Source organism: Anomalospiza imberbis, chromosome 7, assembly GCF_031753505.1.
Source record: "Anomalospiza imberbis isolate Cuckoo-Finch-1a 21T00152 chromosome 7, ASM3175350v1, whole genome shotgun sequence".
NCBI classification, from domain to species: domain Eukaryota; kingdom Metazoa; phylum Chordata; class Aves; order Passeriformes; family Viduidae; genus Anomalospiza; species Anomalospiza imberbis.
In genome coordinates this window covers 4,410,184-4,436,489 of record NC_089687.1, presented here as the reverse complement: position 1 = coordinate 4,436,489, position 26,306 = coordinate 4,410,184, and the positions used below count along the sequence as shown (strand labels likewise).

Genomic DNA, 26,306 nt, shown 5'->3' with positions numbered 1-26,306 from the left:
CCTGCTGAGTCACTGCCTGGAACCCCAAATCCCCAAACAAAGAGTTTTTTGGGGATTATAAATATCAATATGGAGTTAAATGTTGGCTAAAGTTTCATTTAAACCTTGGCCTGTTTGGGGTCTGATCTGCTGCCTAATCAGTTTATTAGTGAATCAAGCAAAGATAAAATCTGTGTTCAGGGAGGGCTGGGAGGTTGGACTCTGGGGCTGGGCGAAGGAGGAGCGAGTGTGTGGATAGCAAAAACCTCCTCGGGGCAGCACAGGAACCTGTTTGTTCTTCTGGACAGAGTTTGGTACTGATGTGTTCCCGTGCAAGCTGCTGGGTTTGGGAGTAAAGATCAAAGTTTTCTCCTCAACTCTGGCCCCTTGCAAGAGCCGTGCTGTGCCCTGGTGGCCTTAAAGCTTGTTGCTTTCCTCGTGTTATTTGGCAGGAGGGTTCTCTGGGATTTTCAGCTTTGCCAAGGAGAATGCCGCTCTTTCTGTGTGTGCTGTTAGACCCGCTCGGAGAGAAAGCTGCAGAAGGGTTTCTTATCACAGATATGTGGGACTATATCCCCTTCCTAAGCCACTGCTGGCCTCCCTCAGGTGTCACACGCCACTTTGCTGCCTGTCACCATCCTTCATGTGCTGTTGGTTCCTCTGCTCATTCCAGGCCATCCAGAACAGTCGCGCGCTATTTAAATTTAAACCAGCCTTGCAATTCCAGCTTTTGGAGGGTCCAGATCTACGTGATTAACCTGTACTGTGCTATGTGTGGCCTTTGGATTTTATTATTTTATTTTATTTTATTTTATTTTAATTTTATTTTTTCACTTTTCATACAGCCCACATGTAGTACAAGCTCAGCTCGTTATTTTCTATCCTGCCTTTTCTTCTTTCCCCCCACCCTGAGCCTTCTTCCAGGTGGCAACTGCTGCAAGAGCTTAAAAACAAGAGTGAAAAGTGTGAAGTGCATTCACTTTTATGGAGCTGCAAACAAGGGAAGGGGGAAGGAGAGGTAAGGCACCAGGGTCGTTTTTCTGCCTCAGCTTGGTTCATGTCCTCAGCTATTTGTCAGCCTGCAATGGTGCGAAGAGCATCATAAAAGACGTGCTACACGAACATTTAGGACAAAAGGAAAGTTCTGGTGTTGTGGGAAGCCTCTCAGTGAGGTGTTGCTGTTATGCCAGCGCGTCTGGCTCGTAGCTGGTGTCTGATTTCCCCTTTCTCAGAAGCCCTGTGATCACAGGCAGATGGAGAAGTCGGTGGTTGTGCTGTTCTGTGAGATCTGGACACGCAGCTGCTCACCTGCGGGGTAAGGAAACTGTGGCTAGGTAGAAAGAGGCTACACCTGATACAGAAACACCTATGAAAGCACCTTGCAGAACGAGCAGTTGAAGGAAATCCATCCCCAAGGCACTCAGTTTGATTTTTAGGGTGTTATAACACATAGCAAGCAGCTGCTGTGAGAAAAGGGGGTCCCATGTCCCCCAGTTTTCTTTTAGTCTCTAAAATGCCCCCTTGGCCATCACACTACTGCTCCTTCAGGAAGGGACAGGCACGTCCCCCCTCCTGTCCCTTGATAAAAACTACTCAAAATGTCCTTGCTTGTCCTTGTCCTTATCCAGAGCAAACATTGAGACCAAATATTTGACCAGAGATGGCGGAAATCTCTTATTCTTTGCAAAACATTAAGATCAACAACAGTGACAACCCATTCCTTATAGCAATAGGCTTTAAAAAAAACAATGTATGTGTGCATCTAGCCTGGAAATGCAGGTGAGGGCACTGGAGCTACAGTCATCTTTTATTAGTAGCAGCTAACTTGGAGAGCCACAAGGAAATTTCATCTATTCAAAATGTGTTCTCCTGCTGCTGCAGCTTCCATGGCGTTATCAGAGCCATGGGGAGTTACTGCTCTTGTTTCCTTTACGTGGAAATCACTTGACTCTCATTCCCTTATTCTCTCTCTCTGGGTATTACTATTATCATTGCATCAGTGCAATATTTCTCCTTAAGTGTTACTACAGAAAAGTAAATAATTTCTTATTCCTGTGGGTTTTTTTTTTTCTTTTTTTCATAGAGGCACTACTTTGAGAATAGATTTTAAAGGACAAATATTATGTTTAATGACTCAGAAAGAAATGAAAATGATTACTAATATAGAGCCTGAAGAAAAACAATACTAAGAGCAGGTCACATAACAGGAAAAAATTCAGATCTATTTAGATAAGATGTGCCTAACAGTCTGACTGAAAAGAAAATAGGGAAAATCCATTCAGACAAGGAGGAAGGTTTCAGGAGCTCATTTTGGCTACTGAAAGGGCGATTAATTATTTAGCAGGAGCTACTAATGACTGTTTCATAAATAAATAAAAAAATAAACACTGGATTATCATTATAGGGAGTGAAGTCTCTAGAAAGTAAAGTTTAATGGACTGAGTGAGGGGTTTTTAGTCTTAATCAGAAGACTGAAAGTTAAAATCAGACAGGCAGAGCAATCCACTCCTGCAAAAACTCAAATATACACGTTCCCTTCAAATAACTTCAGAAGGAGAAAGCAACTCAGCTGGGGTTTAGGGGGAGGGAGGAGAGCCTGTTAAGTGAGGTGCAGGTGTAGGGCATCCTTATCACACAGGGTTTAAATGTGACCTGAGGTAGCAGAGGAGCTTTTGGGCAGAGCAGGGCTGTTGATGGAGTGGAGAGAAAACAAAAGTGGTAAGAAAGTTGTTGTACCAAGCTCAGCAGGGAGGAGAGCAAAGGTTTTATGCTGTTGTTTACTGAGCGATTGCTGTGAAGCCTGAGGTGAAATGCATCGTGCCATCACAAGGTGCAGATGGCATGTTTTAAAAAATAGCTGTGGGGCTTGCCTTGTAAATACAGACAATCCTGGTTTTTCTAGGCATCTGTGCCTGAGCAGAGCTCTGTCCTGCAGGTGCAGTGTGTGCTGCTTGGACAGTCACTGCTTTGCTGCTCCTTTCCTGACTGTAAGAACCACAGTTTTCCTGCCTGAGGGTCTTCCAGGCCGTCTCATTGTGGGTAAGACCTGTCTATTCCAGTTAGAGAGAATCCTCCTTTGTTTGCTGGATCATTTTATCCTCTTGACAGCAAGAAAGCTCAAGGCTAGCAGTGCCAAGGCAAGCTTTCATGACCTGATGGACCCAGTGTCCTGGCATCCCATCTGGCACGGGCTGAGTTTGCTTTAGGGTGCCCTTGGTTATTTGTTGTTGTCACGTGCCTTCAGAAGAAGGCATATGTTTTGTTAAATTAACTTGTTCCAGCTTTTACTGGTGCTCCTGTGGAAAAGCTCACACAGTTCCTTCTGGTCAAGGGACAAGGCTCCCTTGGCTGGGGCTTGGGTGGTCTCTGGTCAGTCTGGGAGGGGCACTGATGGATGGCAGATGGGTGCAGCAAATAACTGGGGAGGAGGCTGAGATGAAGCACTGTCAGCACACCTGAGGATGTGGCTGGCAGTGGGTGGCTCTATGTGGTTACGAGGCAAGGAAGCTGCTGGTCTGGGAAATGTGTTTTCCTGCCCACCCCTCAATCCCTTCTCTGTCCCAAGTACCCCACACAGCCCTTAGTTACAGAGACACAGAGCTCCTTTTATTCTTCTTTTCCCTTTTTTAAACTGTCTGTCAGATGTTCCTGCCTTCCCATCATGCTCCTAACAGCTCCTTTGAGAGGGCGAGGGCTGGGCTGCCCTCGGTTGCATTCTCTGCCACACAGACCTGTGCCAGCCAGGACTTTGGCCATCTCGTGTGGCCTCCCTCCTTTGTAGATTGGTCTTGCTATAACTTACTTCTCCTCTTCCTGTCCTCTGGCTGCTTCACAGCAACACAATAAAAAAAAAAACAAAAAAAACCACACACACAAAAAAAAAAAGAAACACCAAGAAAAAACCCCAAAAGCCCAGATCATTTTACTTGTTCTGCAGCTAAAAAAAAAAAAAAAAAAAAAAAAAAAAAGTATCCAGGCTATATATTTGCTGATGTTTGAGCCTTGAATTTAGGGGCAAAGGATTTTGTATCTGTTTTCCTTTCATTCCAGCAGAAGGGTTGAGAAGACTAGTTGGGAGGAAGGGGTCAATATTCCAATTCTCATAAAAGTCTGCCAGCATATGGCCTTTGCCAGCACAGCTGCTTTCCTGCCACCATCGACAATCAAGGTTAAAATGCACGATGCTCATTCAAAGGGAAATGCAGTGGGAAAATTTTCACGCCACTGTTTGTGCAGTTTTATTTCCAAAGGCATATTGAGAAGTTGCAGTGTATTTCAGCTTGGTTTGACCTAAATGGCCAACCAAACAAGAAATAAATACCTTTTTGGGCTGCATTTGACTTTGGATTCCTTTTGCTTCAGTAGCTGAAGTACCCCAATCTCCTGCTTCTTTCTCAGACCAGACTCCTGGCAGGATAAAGTTTCTTGAGCAGCAGTCCCATTGTCCTGCTGGTGGAGTAAACAAGCTGAGTTACTAGGAAGCCCCAGAAAAAGTCATTTGACAGTGCAAAAGAGGTCAATGATACTCAGGAACTGATGGATAGAGGTCAGCTCTATTTTGGGTCAATATTAAGTGCTCTGTGTGGTTGTTTTGTTGGGCTTTTTTCTAGCAAAGAAGATGAAATGTTACAGTTCAAGAGTGTCACATCTATTGGTGCTTACTGAAAATGGAAATCCAGATAATAAACAAGCATTACTGCAGGGGTCTGGGCACACAGAACTCCAGGATGGAGATGTATCTCTGAATTACATTGTTAGTCCACAACTCTGACCCTCCTGCCCCTATATCTCTCCTCACAGTTCCGTTATATATTTTTGTGGTTTTTCTTTCTTTTTTTTTTTTTTAACCCTCCTCTGAAGCTTCACAGAGGCTGGATGGAAGCATTTTTTTCTTGTTACATATTCCTGTGTTCTAGCTGTGTGTAGGAATGGGTGTCACTCAAGCTTGAATGGAGGGGATTGAGCAAACACATGGCTGGTTTGAGATAATGTTTATAGAGAGCAAAGAGAGAGATATCAAGTCTGTTCTTTCCTAATTTCACCTTCAATTCTTCCTCTGTTTTTCACCCTGGCATTCTGTGTAAATTCCCGCCACTCCCTCTGCCATGTGGTTGCAAACACTACTGGCTTCTTGCTGTTCTGCTATCGATTGTCTCCTTCATGAAAGAAAAAGAGTTTGGTCTAAAACCACTTTCATTACAGCTGTGTTTATTTTCCCATGCCAATATGGAAGAGGGGTGCCTTCTTAATTTAATCAGAGCTTTAAATTTTGCCACGGTGACAAAAGAAAAGATAATAATAGGAGAAATAATTATATATACACTTGGTTTTTGGTTAACTCGGAGATCATGTGGCTGGTGGGGTCAGAGTCTGGGGAACCAGGCATGTGACTGTGGCTGTTTCTCCATACAGCAATGAGTATTTGCTCAGGACTTTCATCACCCCTCCCAGGAACAGCTGCCGACCACAGGGTAACGTGCTTTCACTCTAGAGGAGAAAAAATGAGTTTTCTATGTAAAATTACTTTTAGCACCATAGCGCTTCTTGACACGAAGGTCAATAAGTGCCTAAATTGCTCTAAGTAACTGAATTTATTATAATTCCTCTCTGTCACATTCCCTCGCTGCAGCTCTGACACTGGGCTGTATAACTTATTTAATTATAGTGGTGGTTGCTGCTGCGTGTCTGTTGTTGGGGATGTTATGAATATTTAGATTTTTCTTTGTCTCCAGTAATTTAAACAAATTCACTGAAGGGTATTTAACCTGAAGTAATCTAGGCTGCACTGCATGCTGCTTTGGGCTGTGCTGTTTTAGAAGCTTCCTTCTGCACAATCATATTCATGCAAAGCAATTTCTTTGGTGTAAAGATGGGAAGAGAACCAGCCCTTACACGCTGCGCAGTTCTGGAGTTCCTCTTCTGTTTGTTTTCTAAACCAGCCTCGGTTACGGCGCTACCGGTGCTTTCAGTGGGTGTATTTTGACAGCCTGGACCTGGGCTGCAAACTTCCCCACTCACACTGTGCACACCCCCAGTTTTCCTCCCCAAAGGGTGCATTTGGACACCAGCCCCAGCATATCAAAGGTCTGCGGGCTGAGCTGTGTTAAGCAACCTGGAGAGCAGCTATTGGAGGGCAGAAAGGGCCGGACAGGCGATGTCCACGATAAACCCTTTTCCCTTGAGGATACAGAGTAAAGTAGGGATTTTTTCTGTGCCTGTCAGCACTGTGCTGGGTAGGAAGACTGTGAGTAACATCTTGGAACATATAAAGAAAATGTTTTTAAGGGGAGGGTTAAGGGAACTTTACTTTTTTTCTTTTACAAAGGCATCAAGACATAGGGGAGATCCGTAAAGATATAAGTAGATCTAAAACAGGACAAATTATCATTCTAATAATTAAGCCTAATGGACCTTCCTGAGGAGGTTTGATAAGATGACTTGCTAATATTCACTTTTTTTTTTTTTTATTTAGTCAGTAAATTATGCATAAAGGACAAAACTGAAATAATCACCCAGACATTCGCCTCACTTGTGCCTGACTAATTCTCATCCATTGTCTTTCATAGCTTTAAAATGGGAAATAAGTAGTAGAGGCCAATGTTTGATAGGGGCTGATAAATTATGGAAAAATGATTTTTTTCTTAATATAAGTTGCATGTGATCTTTTTGAATATGAAAAATTGCCTACAATCATAGTTGAGTTTTTACATTGAATCAGGGTGTAGTACAAGCAAGTCCTGTGGAAGAGCAGAAGAACAAAGAAAGAAAAAAAGTAAAAATATACTGACTTCATGTCATCTGTTAAGTCAAAAAGTGTAATAAATTTTCAAGGAAAGAAAGAATAAAACCTAGATTAGTGGAAGGTGTCTCTGCCCATGGCAGGGATTGGAACAAAGTGGCCTTTAAAATCCCTTCCAACCCAAACCATTCTGGGATTATATAAAAACACCTGAACGACTTTTTTTTAGAGTAGGTAGTGGAGACAAATTGTTTCTCTTAAAATATTCTTTTTTTTTTTTGCTAAACTGTATGGAAAAAAATATTCTGGTAAGGAGCCTTGTTTATCAAAGTGGGAATTGCATTTTCCACTGATGGGTCTGAATTTCAGTTTGAAGAGGTTACTGAATATTGTTTTCAGCTACAAGGAGATAAAGTGTTCTGTTCTTATACAAATGTGTTTGCTCTACATGTAGAAAACAACAAATGACTCATGAATTATTGTAAAGAGTTGCACAGGACTCTATTCTGGAAATAAAGAAAATACAATAATGCTAGACAGAGTTAAGGAGGGTGGGAAAAGCCAACCCCAGCAATTCTGGGATTCCTCTCTAGGAAGCTAAATTCCCACTCAAAGGGAAAAAGTACTTTCTTATGCTGCTCTCAGAATTGGATCTTTGGTTTTCATTCCCCAATAAGATTTTGATTGATTTTATTTTAGTAGTTTTATCTTAATAATGTTGGTATTAAATCAGATACCCCTGAGCACTTAATCTTTATAACTTCTAGATCTCTGTATTTAATATTATATTTGTTGTCAAAATTTATTATCAATAAGAATCACAATAAATGTAAATCATTGATCAGATGCAGCAATGACAGGGAACCAAGAGCCTGATCCAGGAATTGCTGTCTGTAATAGAGACACAATAAACTGATTTCAGTGAGGTTTGGGTCAGGCTCTAAATGGAACCAAAACCCACCTGTGCTTGCCAGGTGGTCAGTGGATGACCTGGGACATGGCCATGAATCCACTGCAATAACTGGGTTAAAAAATGTTAAAACTTGTTAAAAAATGGTGACTGCTGAGATAAATATTAAGAATTCCTAAAAAATAGGGAGCTGTGCTGTGTTCAAGTGGTGTAGAGCAGGGAATCCACAGGCTGGATGAGAAGAATGGGGTTATAATACCAAATAGTCCTTCAAGCACCCTTATCATCCACCTCCTGATCTCAAATTTCAGTGCAATTACCTCAGTGGTCCCAGGAGATGAGTGCTGGAGGCTCTCAAACCCCCTTAAGCTGTTTTCAGCAGAGGACAGAGGTGATGGCAATACTTCCTAGGGACCATGGGGGCTGAGCATCACTGAACAAATATTCTTGACTCAAGATTCATCTATTTAGAGAGCTGAAAAGGCTCCTTACCTCCAGGAGGAATGTCACCAGGGAGTAAAATTAAAAAAAAAAAAAAAAAAAAATCCAGGCATTTACTTGAGTGGGAAGGAGATTTTACAGAAAATACTGCACTGGCAATTCATTTACCTAGAAGGAGACAGTCAGGAAGACATGAGTTTCAACCCCTCGTATAAGGATTTTTTTTACATAATTTGCATTAACTACTCATTATTAAAAATAGAGGGCTCTATCTTTATTATGTATGTGCTGGACATACTTTGATAATGGCATCGGGACATCCATGCTGGGGTTGTAAATCAAATAAACAAGCTTTGGAAACAAAACCTAGTTCTGCTTTCCAAGTGCTGATCCAAGTGTTGTTTGGAAATAAGTTATCATTAATCCTGTAATTGGAGAAGTGAAACTTAAGTTGCTCTATGTGTATAATGAGGTGACTGCATCAGTGATGGCCATGGTGTTTGTGACCATAACTTGCTTTTCTTGTTGGTTCACAACATCTGGAGGAAATAAAGATCCCTAAGCCATCCTCCCCTGTATCTGCCAAATCGGGTGCAGAAGATCCTGACCTGCAGAAAAGCACATCTGTGGCTGACATCCCAGCAGGGAACAGAGGTCTTGGATCAGCTGTGGAGGAACTGAGGAGCAGTTCCCTGGGGCACAGGGATCCTGGTCACACCTTCCTCAGGACTTTCAGTGGGGTGGCAGCTCTTTGGGAGTTGGGGCCACTTGAGCATCACACCCAGCTCCCGGTCTGGCTGTAGCCCTCTTCCTCCTAGAAACCTTGGTAAAGCACTCTGAAAACAAAGATGTTGAAATATTCCCCCCCCCCCCCCCCCCCCGCCCAAAACATTTTTGCCATTTTATTTTCCTTTTCACCAGCTAAATGATGATTAGGGTGAATGAGTGGGAATGATAAATTTGGTGACAATGAGGAGGTGTGAACAACCTGTGTGGAGACAGCATAAAAATAGGATGTCTCCAATAACTCCCAGGGGAGGGTGAACACTGGCTAAATGAAAACTGTTTGAAAGAACTCTTCTGGCATTTTTTTTTTTTTTTTTTAATTCTGAATGCGGCTGGGAGGGGAAAAATTGTTATTGTGTAAGATATCAGATCTGAAGGGGTAAAAGATTATGTTCTCATCATAAAACCAAATGACAGCAGATTAAAGCAGGTAAGAAGGATCATGCTGGCCATTTGGCCAGAGTATAAACAGGTTTGGGTTAATTAGCACTAAGGCGTCTGCGCTGTTTGGGGAGTTTATATTTAAATACCAAGCGTTGTCCTTCCCATATGTGTTGACAAAGCTCTGCTCCATAGTCATCTGTTGTTCTATCCACAGCTTGTTTCTGATAGCTATATGTAGGATATTTTGGCTTTAAGAAATGAGAGCTTATGGAAGATATGTGCTTAAAGAGTTTTCTTTCTCAAACAGAAAGAAAAAGTGATATTCTCTAGTGGCTCTGCGTTCCTTGTTATGTGCTAATCTATCCTATTTCAGCCTGTCCCCTCCAGGGTTCCTTTGCACCAAGACTCTTGGGGATGTTAAAAAGGCAGAGAATGTTGTGTGGTCTAACTACACATTTCCCCAAACTGGGGCAGCCACCAAGCACCTCACTGAGCCTCTTGGCTGCCTGCTGCCACAAAACACAGCAGGGAAGTCTTGCCCTAAGGTGCAGAGTTTGTGCTGCAAACCTTCTCTGTCAATGGTAAAGCCAAGTGCACAAGTGCTGTCTGGAGCACAGTGGCGTCTCTGAGCATTACAGCTACAGGACTGTTTTCATATCAAGATCAACGAGCTTGTAAATTTTGCAGTTAGTTTTGGGCGTTCTCTTAGAATTCATGGGCTGTCATATTTCTGATTTCACTTGGGCTTCTCTCCTTTCTCAGGAGAAACAGATTTAAACCAGCAGGATATTTGGTGTAGCTGAAAGGAAATATTAATTCAAGGCTGTGATTTTGAAAGCTCTGTTTGCCTGACACCTGCATCCTGCTTGCTCTGCCCTTGCACATGAGCACGGCCGTATACAAACACCCCCTCCAATTTTTGAGGCAAAAAATGCTGAAAGGGGCTGAACATTGCACAGCCTGGAAACAACTTCAGTGTATCTGTGCACCTGCTATTCTTAGGAGCTCAGACTGCAGAAACAATAATGCTGCCTCTGGCTTTGACGTCTCCAGACTGTGAGTGACACTCCAACATTTGGAGCTGCTGTCAGTCTGGTGGGAGAACTTAGAAGAGGCTGATAAAGGTTAAAAAGAGAAGAGCTTTGTAGCTACAGAAGGGAAAGAAAAAAGCCTTTGGGGGTTACAGCAATATGTTGCCTTGGAAATATTTGATCAGGTTTACCATTCTATTCAGACACTTCACTTTTTAAAAGCTTTAAATCAAGTAAGTTTTGGTCTTGAATGGTGCAGCTTTAGTGGCTGCTTATCAGCCACTCGTGACTATGCAAACTGCAGAAGCTAAACTGCCATTTCTGATTTTCAGGTGAAATTGAATGACCTGAAAATGGATCCATCTTCTCCTGTGCTCCCAGCAAGCATTTTGGAACAAACTGCCTTGCAGCTCAGATGCAGTCCCACGGACAAAAAACTCGCTTTCCACTTAGATGAAAAAGATGAGTTAAAGCATCTTCGGGAATGTTTCTGTGTCCCCAGAGTAAAGGATCTGCCTCCAAGTGAGAGTTATAATTGTTGTTGAGGGAGGGGGAAAGGGCTGGGCTTCACATCTTCTGCATGTGTTCATCACAAGTCTTTGGAAATCATCGTCACTTATGAGATAATTGAGCAATTGTAGTCATATCTGAGTACAGAATGTCCCCGCTGTTGCTAAATCAATCCATCAGCTTATTCTAGCACCAAAAGCTCTGTGTTCTCGTTGCCATCCTGAATCAAATGTGAGGATACAGTGGTGCTTATGCTGTCAGTCAGCAGCTTTGAACAATGTAGTGACTGATTGAAAATTATAGGCAGGAGCTTTTCTGTCTAATGGCTCGAAACAGCAGCCTTGCTTGGGTAGTTCAGAGCAGTTGCTTCCTTGGTGTGATTCAGCTTGGAATTATCTGTCTGGTTACAATTATTTTAGTTAATGAAAGAGGCAGTATATATATTATGTGAACATTTATGCCTTATTGCTGGTGGTGGAGCTATTTTCTCACTGAGGCCAAGTGGAAGACTGTGCCTCAGAACAAATAATTGATCTGAGCAAATAATTCATAATGAAGCCTTTTATTTGAAGATATTTTCCACTTTCCTCATGAATTGCCTAAAATAGATGGCACCTAACTTCAGTGAAGCTATGTGAAATTGTTCTGGACATTTTCCTCCTTCTTTCCTGTTCCACAGGTTGCTTTGAGGAGGCTGTGGCATATCTGGGCATGGGGAGGGCTTGGTGTGGAGGCAGGAGGGGTGGAAAAGGGGACAGGCTGAGAGGGAAGCATTTGCTCGAGGTTAGTACTCCCAAACCACCAAAACTAAAATCCAGCTCCAGCTTTTTTTGGTCCTTGCAATAGCCACCATGTTTAGCCAAATTCATGCAGGGAAACCTGGTGGGAGCAGGCACCTATGGAGGCAGCAAGGCCCTGGTCTCTTCTCCTGCTTCCCAAGTCCTGTCTGAGCTTATTTTTGTCGCAGTTTCATGGGGAGAAGAAGCTGTGCTGGCTCTGCAGGCCCTGGTCACTGCGCACTGGAGAAATGGCAGATTATTTCCTTAGACGGCGAACACGCAGAGGCACAGTCACTCTCCTTCTTTCCTGCCTTAGCTAAATGTACCTATTGAAAATGAATGGGAAAAAAACCCATGATAGAACTTCCTTGCAATTTTTTTTTTCATTTCCCAATGAATGCAGTCAGATTTTTCTGCAGATTTCCTTTTTCTGAAAGGACATTACTGATGGTAAATGAGAAATTACAGGTGCATTCGCCAAAGTGTGTCCAGTAAGGGGCTATGATAGAAAATGGTGTCAATGGTCTGAATTCCTGGACATCTTTTAAACAGTGTCTTCAGTATCTTCCTGCTGAGCAATGATGAGTGTTGGCAATGCAGTCTGCTCCTGCCCTTGGGACACAGGGATGATAAATCTCAGTTCTCTATGTTCTGGTGGTATTGGCTTATCTTTGCCCACATTTAAATCCTTGAGTTGTGCTTTTCTATTATTAAAAGCAGGACTGGACATTTTGCAAATATTTAAACTATGTGCTTCTTCCATGCCCCTGTAATTTTTCTTTGTCTTTTTTTTTTTTTTTTTTTCTACCTTCGTTGCTTAAGAGAGTTTCCTAAACCCCTTCTGTTTGGATATTTGACTATTCTGTACTCAAAGCTCCTTCAGCTGCCACCATGGTGCTGCAAGATGTGCCACTGAAGCTGGAAAGATGCTGGAACCCAGTTCCCATGGCAGTGGTGCTGCTGGAATCCTGCCCAAGCAGGAGTAGCTGGATCTTTGACTGCTGAATGTCAAATGTCTCTCCAGGATATCAAAGGTCACTTTTCAGTGCAGTGCTGTAGCAGCTTCACATTAAAGAATCTTCTGAGAAGTAGGTAGAGGGTTTTGATACCCATGTGACAGTTTTGGTTTCTTCCCTTTCAAAATCCATTATTGTTTTATTTTCAATTACCCCAATATTTAGACCCAAACTCTGCTGCTGTGGGGTTTTCTCCCTGTCGTTACAATAATATTTAGTCCCCAGACTGTGGATAGATATATTTTAGTGAAGATAAACAATGTACAAAGTAGTATCAGTTGAAAAGCACAGAGAACCCATTATTTTGGTGCTCCTAAATTGAGGGGTTTTTCCCTCCTCTTTTTTTTCTGTCCTTCTTTTCTGTGCTTCAGCTGTCATCAGGAACAGCTTCCCTGCTGAAGAACAGCAGGGGTGTAAATATATATATATTTACATTGTGTGACTATACCATAGAGACAGATCTGCCATGACATTTATCTGCTCCCAGGAGCGGATGCCAGATAACACATTCCTGAAGATAAATGTCATTCCAGATATTAGCCATCAAATATTCTTTATATATTTACATAAAACATTACAATGAGGCTTTAAAATGAAACCTTACAAGTAGCAGATGAGAACATCCATAGGAGACAACAGTAAGATGACGTACAGGAAAATATTTAGGAAGTCATTAGAATAGTTTAATGTTGTTATCAAGTTATAAACTGTCAGGGCTGTTTATCTGCTGTATCAATCAAGAGGAAACCAGTAGCAGCCTAACTCCCTGCAAATCTGGGAGGTTTTACGTGCAAGCATGAGGGACAAGGCTCAGGTGAGCAAATGAGCAAAAGATGACAGCAGAAGATTTAGGGAAATGTTTGGATCCCATTGCTCTTCTCCAAGCTAACAACAAAGTCCCTTTAATTTCTCTTAAAGGAAGGGAGGAGGCAGGAATGCCTGGATTGCAGCTGGGCACCGAATCCCCCATCTGATTAAGGCTATGGCTTGTGCTTTGTCACCTGCTAAAGGAGTAGGGTGTCATTTGGGTTTCTTGGGAATAAAAAGATGCCCTGGAGTGAAAGTGCTGAGCTGTATTTCCAGAAGAAATGATTAGAAGTAGTGGTTAACCATAAAAATCTGGCTTTTTGGAGGTCTGGTGAGGGGGGTAGAGGCAGTGTGAAAGAGATCGTTTATCCTTCAGCTAAGGACAGAGCTCAGATAAGTATATGCAGATTTAGTCCTTCCTTTCTGGTTAATTAACCCATTACATTTTTCCCTTTTTTTTTTCTGGCTGAATATTTCTGACAGTAAACTTGCTTTTCCTCTTAGGTTTAAAAGGTATAGAAGTACATCTTTAATGTAGATGAATGGGTATAATTAGTATGCAAAGCACTGTATGTGATTAGATTTGACCAGTTTGCAGAAATTTGAGTAGGTGTGTGAATATATAATATATTTAATTAATCTTAATGCAAATGTATTTTTTTGATCCAGGCTACTCTAAGAACATATTTCAATAATTGTTTCTTTTTTTTCTTTCCCTTTATTTCCTCAATTGTGTTTATTTCCTGTTAGAATATTTTAATATGTATTTCAAATCAACCACAACTCCTCCAGAAATTAAAAGGGCCAATACCGTGAGAAATAAATGTAATTTGGGGAAAGACAAGTGCTAGGAAAAAAGAATATCACAGTGAATGTGGAGTTGTTGGAGCACGAGGAGGTGTTGATCAGGAGAAATTACAAAGATGGTGAAAAAAACAAGCAGCAATGGTCCAAAATGGATCTTTTAGTGATGTCAGAGAGGAGGAAGTAAAGAGCTTTTTGTCAAAAGGAAAAAAAAAGTTCATCCAGATTTAGAGCTGATAACACATCAAGAAAAGATTACGTGAAGGAACAGGTATAAACATGTTAACTTTATCAAAAAGGCAATGCCCTGTGTCTCCAGCAGTGAACAGGGCTGTTTTTATTTAGAAAGGACTGTGGTGTAAGAAATGCTGGCTTGCTGATAATTCCTCACCTGTTTTACTGCTTGGTGAGTATTGGTGAGATGGAGCTCCAGATTTTTGAGCAAAGATCCTTCTCTCTAACCCCCAGGGGGACAGTGTTATTGTGTTCCTTGGTAGGAAAAGAACTTTTAATAGAATCAATCTGGGGGCATGGATGATATTTATGCCTCTCTGTTTTCATTCATATTACAATGGAGATGAAAAACAGACCGAGTATCTGCAAAACAGATTAGGCTGAGATTGCTCTCTGACTTATGCTTTTTAAAAGCCTCTGAAACTTTAATTAAGAAATTACCCAAGTTGTCTATACTCCTGAAAAATGTGTTTCTGGGGAAGTTCAATGAAATTAGTGATTGTTAGTGCAAAAGGTAGTAAGGAACCTTTTCCAGGCTGTTTGCCTGCCAGCCTTACAAAATTTTCACAGACTGAATTGTAATCTTATGGTTCATTTTTAGCATATACCTTAACATGCTTATTCATTTGATCCTTATTCTGAGGGATATCAATTATATTTATCAAAATTATATGTGATATTAGCTTTTAGGGGTATTGTAAGTATAGGTTTAGACAAATGCAAATTACTGCTTCTAGAAGGTCACCATCACTTGTCCCTCCAAGAATCTCTAACATGAGAAGTAACAGAAGAAGGCTGTGCTTGGATTGATAGATGATGACACAGGGTAATTAGATTGTTCAGAGCCTCACTAGAGCTATTATTTATAAATTTCTACTGCCTTGCTTTTCTCCTAATCATTGAAAGGATTTGTCAACATAGATTTCCTCCTTCTCCTCAGATGATGACAGGAAGTGCAGCCCACAGTATTTGCTGACAAGACAAGAACTTTTGAGACTGCCTTAAAATATTCTCCTCAGCAATTACATGTTTTCTAAATAGAGATTTAATCGTGCAGGGACAACTTACATGAAAGACACAGATTTACCTAGTCCTAACTTTTATTAAATGCATGATCCCAGTAGCTTCATGACTCAGAGTAGGCATATATTGGTGGTGGAAGAAAAGTGGATAGCCTGATAGGGAAAATACTTCCTGTTTACTCACTGTTGGTTACAGACCTGATAAAATTGGTGCCAGTGTCTGCTTCTCACATAGCCCCTGAGAGATGGGGATTTAGTGGTGCCTGAACTCTAATCAGCTCCAAAAATTGCAGTAGGAAAAGGTGAATAGTTGCTTGCAAATTGTCTCCTTAGATGCTCCTCAGGGTTACCCGAGTGATGTTCTGGGAAAGAGGTCAGGATGTTACACCTCTGTTTGCATGTGGGGACCATGATGTCCCAGGGGATGGACAGAGCTCTGGGGGTGGCACGTGTGTTTGGGGGGTGTGCACACCTGCTGGCCCCTCTGTGCGGTGTCCCACACTTGCCGACCCTCCTGTGCTCCGTCCCACACGTGCTGACCCTCTGTGCGGTGTCCCACGTGTGCTGAGCTGACCCTCCTGCGCTCAGTCCCACAAGCATTTTGTTTCTCTGGCTTCCCTCCACAGCTGACCTGACTCTGGTGAATGGAGAGGAGAGCTGTGTGTACTTCGCTGGGAATTCTCTTGGGCTCCAGCCAAGAAAAGTTAAAGCTTACTTGGATGAAGAACTGGACAAGTGGGCTCGGACGTGAGTACCCTGCAGAGTGTGCCAGATGCTGGCCTGAGCTTGAGGAGCTCTTTATTCTGGGATCTGCCTTGGAACTGCTTGAGCAGCAGAAGAGTGCATTAAAAGTACTGCAGCCCAGGAGTAAAACATGTTCAGTGTTTCCCTAGCACTGTTTATATCTCTTTTAAAGGCAGGAGCAGTAAAACAGGCAGGTAGACCCTTTCAGCTGGGAGAGCCTGTGCTGTGCGTGGTGGCTCTGCTTGGCTCACCTGGAGGACCTGTGCAGTTTAAACCTCCCCACCTGCAGTGTTTATAAAGTGTTCCTACAAAGAACACAAACCTATTTGGTTGCTGCTGCTTGCTGGTGAATGTGGTGGGGTTCCAGGCCCTGTGATTTTCTAATTAATGGTTTTAACTTCGTGATTCACCCCGCAGGCCTTGCAACGAGCAGTTCCCCTTGAAAAAGCATCGAATGCAGGTGATGCTGCAGCCCATGCTGGCAGGTTTTTGGCTCCTCTTAAACCATGTCTCTGCCTGGCAAGTTCATTTTATTTAGAAAGAAACATTCCTGTCTTCTCAGTATCATCTCAGCAAGGAGCTGAGTGTGAATTACAACAAGCTTTGCTAAATCAACCTGATGTAAAAGAGAGAGGATAAAAGAAAGACACATTGCGGAAAAGGGACACTGTCATCATAACAAATGGGGAACTTTTTAATACACATGGGGGAAAGAAAAAGCTTTTTTTGCTCTTTATTTAGGTTTTTTTAATATTATGTTCTGTTCCATTGAGAGTCTGTGCTTTGAGATCCCCAGCACCTGCCTGAGCAGCTGGAGCAAGGATGAGTAAGGAAAATGATGAGTAAAAAACAGGGAACTGAAGGTGGGAAAGGAAAATAGCATCCAGATGAGTGAGTGAGCTGGGCGAGAGATGAACTCTTTTATAGGGTGCGGGATATGAGTGGAACAGATGTGATTTCATGGTGAGAGAGCAGAGGAAATATGGAGAGGCAGAAGAGGAAAAATGAATTCTGCTAAGTGGGCAGCCTTGTTTCAGCAGGAATGGTTGAGATGGAGGCTTCTCAATGCAAATGTGAGAAATCTGTAGCTGCTCTTCCACTTGTAAATGTATGAATGCTGGGAGCTCATCAATATGGTTTATTGATTCCTATTTTTCACCTGTATTTTTATAGGTGAGAAGGCTGAGAATGAGTGGGAATGAGTGGAACTTTGGGAAGAGCTTGTTCCTTCTGGTTATTCAGGCAGCACAGCAATGCAGTTTCTCCAGTCATTTGAAAAAATTGCAACCCCCTCCATTTCTGTGCTGTTATCCCACTTTGTCAGGGAAACAGCTGAGCTCCTTCAAAAGGCAGAAGTCAGATAATATTCTTAGAGTGATGCACTGGGACTACAAACGTATTTCAGCTCTTTCACTGTATTTTTTCACTGCCTCACTTCTATTCTTGTGTTTGTCTTTGCTGCAGTGAAAGATGAGTTTTTCCTCAGTGACTGTAAAAACCTGGAAGAAAAAGGTAGACAGTGTGTTCCTTCAGATCACAAGTGCCTTCAGGAACTGTATCTAGGGGGGAAAATATGGCTGAACAATGATTTCAAGCCACTTCAAGAGAGGGAGCAGAACTAGAAAGGCTTTTTGCCAAAAACACGGCTTGGCCTCAAAAGCCTTGCCCAGAATAAATCAGAAAGTTTAAAAACAAATTAAAACCAAAACAAAACCAAGGTACCAACTAAGCAAAACCTCCCCAAATTAAGACCAACAAAGAAACAGAATAAAATCCTGAACCTAAAGCAACTGAGACAGCCAGAGTACGATCAAGCTTATTTTGAGGAGAACAGTGTATGCTTAGAGAAGGTGGTGAATGGAATGCAAAGAAATAGGTGGCTGAAGGCACAGAAATGAGTACTTTTATTCCAGTCACCAAGGGCAGCTTAGCAAAACCCAGTCTAAGGTGGTAGCTGAAGTCTACTCAGTGGCTGTTGTGTCAGCAGTGTGGGATGTAGTGGCTCTGGCTTAGATAAATAGCAAGAATCTAGGAAATGGCATGCAAATTAGGTACATCCATCAAGTCAGCAATGGTATAGATTCTGGCTTTCTTATAAATTGGTTTATTGCATTTTCTGTTTGTTGTGTCTTGGGACCCCTCTCAAAGAGCTGTGAGTCTATTTAAATGGCTTTCACTGCTCGTAGTTAAGGGCAAGAGCGAAAAGGAAGATTGCCCAGAGCTGGTCAAGGGCAGGGGAGCTGTAGCTTTATCTCCAGGTAGTGATGGTAACTCATCAGGCAAACAGCTGGGAGAGAAAAGCATGGAAAAGCCTCTTGCTTGTTGTGTTTCCTCTTGGTGCCTAGTTCCTCTCCCCACCTCCCCTTTAACTGGTAGGTTCCAGCTCTCATCCTACATCTGCCTCCCACATACCTTCTCTGGATTTGTATTCTTCCTCTCCATATCCCTTCCCAGTGTTCCTTATGCTAATGTAGCAAGATTAAAAATCCAAACCACTGGCATTCTTAGCATGGATTTAAAAGCAGCCTCTGAGGCTTCATCTTTCAGGTATGATTTCAGCTAAATCCAATATTTATTGAATTAGGGGTGAAAAGGGAAGGGGAGTTGTTCCCTCATGTTTAGCCTAGAGTAGCCAATAACCCAATGTTTTAAAAGTCCAAACTTCAAGGGACTTTTTTGGTTGGATGAAGGCCAAGAGATGCTTTGCAGTGCCTTGTTTTCCCCTCTGCCCTGCCAGAACTGGTTAAGTAATTAAAATATTTTATAGAATCATTACTGTGTGTGAGCATACTCACTGCAGCAGGCAATGTCTCTCGTCTGAATAACTCATTAAAGTGGAACAATTAAAACAGAAGGGAGCCTGCTGTAGCCAGTTGTGCTCCTGTGAAGGGCTGGCAGGGTGACTGGGGAGTGGGGAACCTGCTGCACGCAAGTCTTGAGGACTGGAGTTGTTGAGCAAAATTAAGATTGAAAGGGAAAATGATTGTTCTCTGTGGATGTATCAATGTAGGAGGAGGAAGGAACCCCTAATATGAAAAGTGTGTTGGCACAGTAAATATAAACAAGGAATTGCTGAATTGAGCCTAGAAATAAAACATATATCTATATATACACACCTCTAAACATTGAAGTGGTCTGGCAAGAGGCTGACACGGACAAAGGATATTAACAACCTCCTAGTCTGAGGAAGGTTTATAATAGAACACTTGCTTTAGCAAAGACTATTTTCAGCAAGCTAGAAAGCATCTTTGGGTCTGTGTGCCGAACTGGTCCTGCAAGATATAAGAATGCTGCAAACAGGAGTGCAGCTTGGCCAAGCCCTGTTGGACAGCCCCACCTCTCCTGCCATTCTCAGCACTCTGCCTTCCAGCAGGTTCTGTGGTAGAGCTGCAAATTCCTGTTTTAATGCCCTGGGATTTTTAGTTTTGTCTTTAATCTGCTGGTCCATACAGTTCTTTATCTTTTGATATGCCTTCCCTTTTTTTGGCTGTTTCTTTGCTTGAAACCTTGGTCCAACTTAAGAGTCTGTACTGGCTCATTAAATACCTTGCATCATTTTTGGCAAAGGAGCAAGAAGGAAATTTGCACTTGAACAAGATTTGGATGAGCGCAGAAGATTCCTGAAGATGGCAATTAATTTAAATTCCTTTTCTCACCGCCTTTGAAACCCTGGGATCATCTCAGAAAATGTGTTTCCAGCTCCCCTAGCAAGCTTTAAATCAACCAGACCTCAGTGAATAAAACGTGGCATTGTGATTTCCTGCCAAATTGAAAATAAAATGGTAACCAACTAAAAATTAATTTGCACTATGATAAACTCTCATAGAAGTTGAAGAAATATCTGTTTGTCTGATGCTCTGTGATTTGATGGGTGAAGTTTTGTATTCATTAATTTGGATACCTCAATTTAAATCTCTTTTGCTACCTAGGGTACAGTGGGGGAAAAAAGGGATGTAGGCTCTCCATGTATGAGGGGAATGCCAGGAGAATTTGTGTCCTTAAAGATTATTACCCCCAGTGCCTACCAGAGCTGAGAGAGGGGTGGCATAATATACAGAGATATAAATTCTCTGAGGCAGAGCATAGAATTTTACAACCTAAGTGTAATAGGATGTATTGTGCCATCAGCAAAGTCTACAGAGTTTCGTGTGATTAAAATAAAAAAAAAGGCTCCAGGAATATGCTTTTAACTACCATTTTAGAGGCAATAATTTTTGTCTCTTGGCATTTATATTGGCCATCAAGAGGGAGGCAAGCTGTAAGCTGTGCCATAATAATAATAATAAGAATAATAATAAATGCTGTCTCTCCCTTCTTTCAATATGGTGAAATGTCCATGTTTTCCTCTCAAAATAAAACATTCTCATGAACAAAATCTCACAACTGTTTTCATGATAACTTGGACATTTATTCTAAAATTCTGATAGTCCTGTGTGCTGATAGAGAGAACTTTCATTAGTAAATTCCCATTAGGATGACACTAATGGCTATAAAATCAGGGAAAGCTAATGAAAGAGAGTCCCATAGGTAGTTAGGACTTATTTTTCCCATCTTATTATATTTGCTATCCTCTTTCAGAAATACAGATTCCCTCAGGCTGGGAGCCACTGAAAATCTTTGGGGGTTTTGTTTTAAGAGTCTGTATTATCCTAAAGTCCCTTGATTGCTGTATTACAGTTAAGAATAAGACAGGAAATTACCAATAAATGTCTTGATGTTTATGAAACATATACCCCTGTCTTCAGGGAATGCAGCTGCATTGTGGGCTGATAGAAAGGAGGAAATTTTAGCACTACTCCTGCCCCTCACAGCATTTTCTCCCCTCCCCACCCACTGCCTTTATTCCTCATCTATGAAACGCTCTTGTAAATGAGGGTTATTTCACACTGCCTGCTCTCTGCTGTCGAGGACTCATCAGAGAGCAATTGTAAAATGGAGGAAAGCAGTCAGCTGCTGTACCAGGACCTCATCCAAACTGAGGAGCAGGGTCCTCCTAGTCTGTGTGGGATTGGACTTGTTGAGCATGAGGATGTTATTTTATCTGTAAGAGGTGTTCAGTTGTAACTTGCACTCCTTCAGTTGTTCACCTAATCTAGCCCAAAATTAAATGAGGTTTTGTAAGGATGAGGGGCTTGAAATGGTTAATACACCTGTGCTTTTTAAAAGCATCAGCTCCCCTGTTTTTTAGGACTGTAGTTCTTTTTTGGGAATGTCCCTATGAGGCGTGAATTAGACCCAAGTCAATCAAAAAGGGTCTGACTGTAAAATGCCCAGGTAATTTTTGCAAGAAACAGAATGAAACTCTGCCTGAGAAGGAAAAGTGTGAGGTGGATAGGGAAAACCAATCTTTTAAATAACTTTGAGGGTGGGGTAGTGTCTCATGCATCCTCCTTTCTCATGTCTTAATCTGCCAGCTGTCCTCCTATGATTTTGAGTGAATCTTGTGGGCCAGTTCTTCTTTAAAATGTTTACTGCTTTTTTTTTTTCTTTTTTCTCACATCAAAGCTTTTAGGGCTTCTTCTGCTCTCTACCCAGCTTCCTACTGGCTTTGTCTTTATTTTGAAACAGCTTTATACTCAGCCTCATGCAGCCTGGTGTTTCCAACTCCACAAGTACCCCGTGGTGCTCAGCAAATATGAAAATCATCCAGTGTGAGATGGGAGCCCAGAGCAATGTTTTCCTGGATTAGCACCATTATTACTTTTCTCAATCTGCCTCCATTTGCATTTAAATCTGTACTCTACACCCCGCATGTTTAAGAAAATAGACAATTTTTATTTATACATGCATGGCAGATATATAAAAAAACTTAAAAGTTTTCTTTTCTGTCATAATTGAAGGAAAATTTAGTTCAGAGAACTTAATCCAGAACTGAATTTATACATCTGTCACTTCAGAGTAGCAACACACTTGAGCTTAAGGTGACCATATGATCCCCTGCAGACAGGAGCAGTTTGAAATAGAGAGTTTAAAAATACCCTTTGTCAACCCAAAAACCTTTACACACACTGAGATCTAGAACAATTTTTCAGGGAGAAGAGAAGCAGTAAAAATTAACAAGCAGCTCTGTCAATGCAGGGAAGCACCTGCCCCTGCATGAAGTACCCTCTGGTTTATGCAGAAGAGTGAGCTCAGACAGGAGATGCAGGAGGATTGAAATTGTTTCTGACAAGAAGTATTCCTGTCTGGGAGCAAGGCAGTGTTTAAGTGTCTCATCCTCTGCACCATCTAATGCCCAGCCAGAAATGCAGGTTGGGAAGTCTGTGGGGTGATCTCTGCTGTCTGTGCAGTGACGTGAGCCTGGCTTAGCAGGTGCCATCCCACACTGGGATGCCCTGTCCCAGCTTTCCTGTCCCCAGAGTCTCCCAGAACCCATGTAGCCACTTCGAGGGGGCTTGTGAGAAAGCTATCATCTTTAATTCTGAGGAATTTCTAGAGGAATTTTGTGGGCCAAAATAAATATTTTTCAAGAAACTGAAATCCTGTCATAAACCAATAAATTGCCTTTGCTCTGATGTTTAATGGTATGAGAAAAGTGCTGTGCTCAGCTTAGGCAATTCTCGTCCTCCAAATGAGAGACTCTTAGGACTGATCCAAGTAGAATGCCACACATTTTCATCATTTTCCCCTTCCTTTTCAGAGGTGTCCATGGCCATTTCAATGGCCAGCGCCCGTGGGCTTTGGCAGACGAGTGCATCCTGGACCCGATGGCTGAGCTGGTTGGTAGGTGTGACGTGCAGGGGAAAACCTTTCTCCAGAAATAAAAACAAATTTAGTTTCTTTAAGACTCAAAACCCTGAAACTTTGTAGGCAGAATTTAGTTCCTTTTAGTCTTATGTTTGAAAGCAGGTTTTCTTGTGCGTGGGCTAGCATTTTATTTTAAGGCTGTGCAAGTGTTTTAGGGGATGAATGTGTGTGATAATGTATGATCATGTGCAATCCATGAAACTAATTGCACCAGAGGGCTTCTTGGAGCAGCATAAACCACTTGGGCTAACATGTGAAGCCCTTTTAAATGGTACTTAGTATTACAGAGTCTCAGTCACTCTTCCAGAAGTAAAATGATGAACTTTCTCCTTTGATAAATTATTTCTACCTAGAAATTTTCTGTTTTTCCTCATTTCCCTGCCACTAAATCCAGACTCATATTTAAGAGCTGCTTATAGCAATGAAGCAGAAAATTGGGGCAGGACCTGCTATCGATGACTTCCCATGACTCTGCTGTCCCCCTTGAGGAGCCTGCAGTGCTGAAGGACTTTGGCAGGAAGTGCTTCTGGTTATTCCAGAGATTGAGGAGCCCTTGAGACTCCTCCTGGTGAATTTGCCATGAAAGCAGTCAGCTGAGTGGGAATGAAAATCTCCTCAATCACTTTTTACTCCGTGTAGTTGTTAAAATAATCTTTCACTGGGATTTCCTTCAGAGTTGTCTCTGAAGGAGGAAGAGGAAATTATCTTGGCAGGGTCTTTTTCTCCCCAGCCCTCCCAACTGTTGTCAAGGCTAGGTTAGTAGATTTTGGGGAGATCTGGCCCATATTTCAATGTAGGTGTTGAAGGCAACTCTCAATAGCGACTATCAGAACTGAATTATCAGACATTCATTTGTGCCATCACTAAGGAAAAATATTACCCTTATGTTAACCTACTGTATTCTAGATATTGTATCGTAATTTCTCCTCCAACTGCAGACAAGTGTTCAATGAGAAAATTATGGTTTTTCTCCTTCAAGCAAAGCAAATGGGGTTGGAACAATTGGGAGCAGAGACATTAACGAATGTTTCATGACAAGTTTATTTATAAACTTATAAATAAAATCCCTCTCTGAATTCTTTATGAAGTTTCCAAATAGCTAAAATAGTGGGTGTTATTATTGGAGCAGAACAAATGCAATAAATTATTGTTGTAGTTGGTTTATCCATGATGTAAACTCTGAGATAATATAAATATGAGTGTGGCTACCCTGGGCTTCACTGAGCTATGTGGAAAAATCCCATCTGCAGAATGAAATAAAAATCTCAAAATGCAGACTGGGGATTCTGATTTTGTAAGTTGCTATTGTTGTACCTGATGCTGCTCAGGAGGTTAAGAAGTTACTTCTCTTGCTTTCATTACATTCCAGGGCAAGCTCAGCACCCTCACCCGTTAAGCATCATGGGACATAAAAATGTGGAAATATAAAGGAGTAGAGGGTGCTGAAATGCTGAACACGGCTGATTTAGGGGTTTCTCCAGTATGACCTATCTCCCTTGGTGTCACGATCCGCTTATTGTGGGGTGTTGTGATGGTTCTTTTCACCGATCCCAAAAGTGCAAAAAGGCAAACAACAAGGGACTATCAGTTAATCACAATAAATGCACCTTTATTAGGGGCCAAAACAGTAAATGCGATAGTGGGGATCAGAAAGGAGATAAAAGGATAGAGAGAGAGAGAAGAGGGGGATGGGAATAGCTACCAACTCAGGCGAGATCCTCAGTGGTCCGGACGATGGGGATCCGTCTGTTGTGTCAGGGGAGTCTCCGAAGTTCTGGTCGACTCGGGGGTCCAGTTATAGTCCACAGAGGAAAGAGGGGGGAACAAGTGTAACAATGAAAGTCCATTGTAATTGCCACGAGGGAACAGGTGAGTCCACAGAAACCACCAAAGCAAGACGAATACAATGAAGAATAAGTCCATTGAAATTACTGAAGGGAAACAGGTCATGTCATTAGTGGTCAGACCACCAAATTCCCCTCCTCCCTATAGTAGGGATCTCAGTCTCAGTCCTTGGGAGGAGGATTCTCATTCTTTATTTGTCACAGTGGTAACGAGGCAGATGAGGGGTCTTCAATGAAGGACCACGGGAGTCACCCCAAAAGTTCATTCGGCTTAAGAACGGAGATTAGAAGCAGGCCGCGCATCAGGCTGTCCCGAGCTGGGTCCATGTCAGGTCTTTGCCAAGTTCTTGCCAGGCCTTGTTCGGAACAGCTAGCATGATGGTTCAGTGGTTCCACCTGCACTGTGTCCTGTTCTAAGCTGGAACTGCAGTGGGGGAAGGGATTCTTTCTCGTGGCAATCGGAAGGCAGAATGGAGAACAAGGGGCTTCAGACGGGCTCTTACACTTGGCCAGTGGATATTCTTGTTCTGGTAGGGTACAACCAGGAAGATGTGGAAAGGGGCCTTGGAATTTTCAGCTGGAAACTTTGAATTTAACTAAGCAGGCAGATAAGAACTTCTCTTATGTCATACTCCCAGGCACCCAAATTAGTAATCAAGGTATGACCACTGATGTTCTTCACATAATCAGGAGACAGAGCGCTAAGATTCCCCAAAGGACACCTGGAAACTTCTGAGTTAACATCTTTCTCTGCATCACCTTCTGTGGCTGTTTGCCTCTGCTTTGTTTGCAGAACGTGGAGCCCCGCGGCAGGCTGAGCCCTGACCTCCTGCCACTGCCCCTGCCAGGGTCCCCCTGGCCTCAGCTGTAGGTTAAGAGTCACTGCAGAAAGCAGAGAACGAGGCTGGGACCCTTTTACCCTTAACCATCTGTCTTGTAGAGGCTGCCAACTAAGTCTCTATTTTAATATTAATTTAACTACAAGATGCATAGTAGGTGTAAGGAGATGGAAATGAGACCTTTGCTTAAATTTCATCTAGTTGCTCGTCCATCTTCTTACTTTTCCTTTTATTTACCAAGCTCCATGTGACACCAGTGCTTTTACATCACCATGGCTTAACCACAATGAACTTATTATAATTTTCTTCATGGTAAACAAATATTCCAAAATTTTCAATTTTAAATTATGACTGAAGTCACCTAAACACTGACCTAATTTTTTGGTTTTAAAATTATTTCTTGGGAAGTGCTTCCTGTTGTTTTTCTCAAAGATAAAAGGCATGGTTTGGATTCTGTTCTCCAGAATCTTTGGGGCTTTGTTTGATTAAATTGTAAGATGTGTTACAGGATCACATCTGGCCTCCAAATTTATAAATTTATGTGCAGGGTTTTGTTTAGAAAAGACCCTTTTTTTTTTTTTTTTTTTTTTTTTTAGGACACAGGTGAGTGATTCTTAGAATGTAGATGATTTAATATTTCCCAAATAATGGATGTATCCCAGTAAATTCCATTTTTTAAAATTGTAGGCA

The 26,306-nt window shown here is 42.0% G+C and overlaps 1 protein-coding gene across 4 annotated transcripts in view; it reads left to right on the top strand.

The window, feature by feature from the left end:
• The first annotated feature begins 2,638 nt into the window (after positions 1 to 2,638).
• The window catches only part of KYNU (kynureninase), a 62,162-nt gene continuing 38,494 nt past the window's right edge, over positions 2,639 to 26,306 (top strand). The window contains exons 1-4 of one of the 4 annotated variants that reach the window (XM_068195156.1): positions 2,882 to 3,018; positions 10,603 to 10,792; positions 16,069 to 16,189; positions 22,827 to 22,909. In XM_068195156.1, the coding sequence (XP_068051257.1) occupies positions 10,624 to 10,792; positions 16,069 to 16,189; positions 22,827 to 22,909 (373 nt within the window). In that variant the 5' untranslated portion in view covers positions 2,882 to 3,018; positions 10,603 to 10,623. Of the gene's footprint in view, positions 3,019 to 6,069; positions 6,224 to 10,602; positions 10,793 to 16,068; positions 16,190 to 22,826; positions 22,910 to 26,306 lie in introns of those variants that run through there. The other 3 variants (XM_068195154.1, XM_068195157.1, XM_068195155.1) reach the window with 3 other exon arrangements.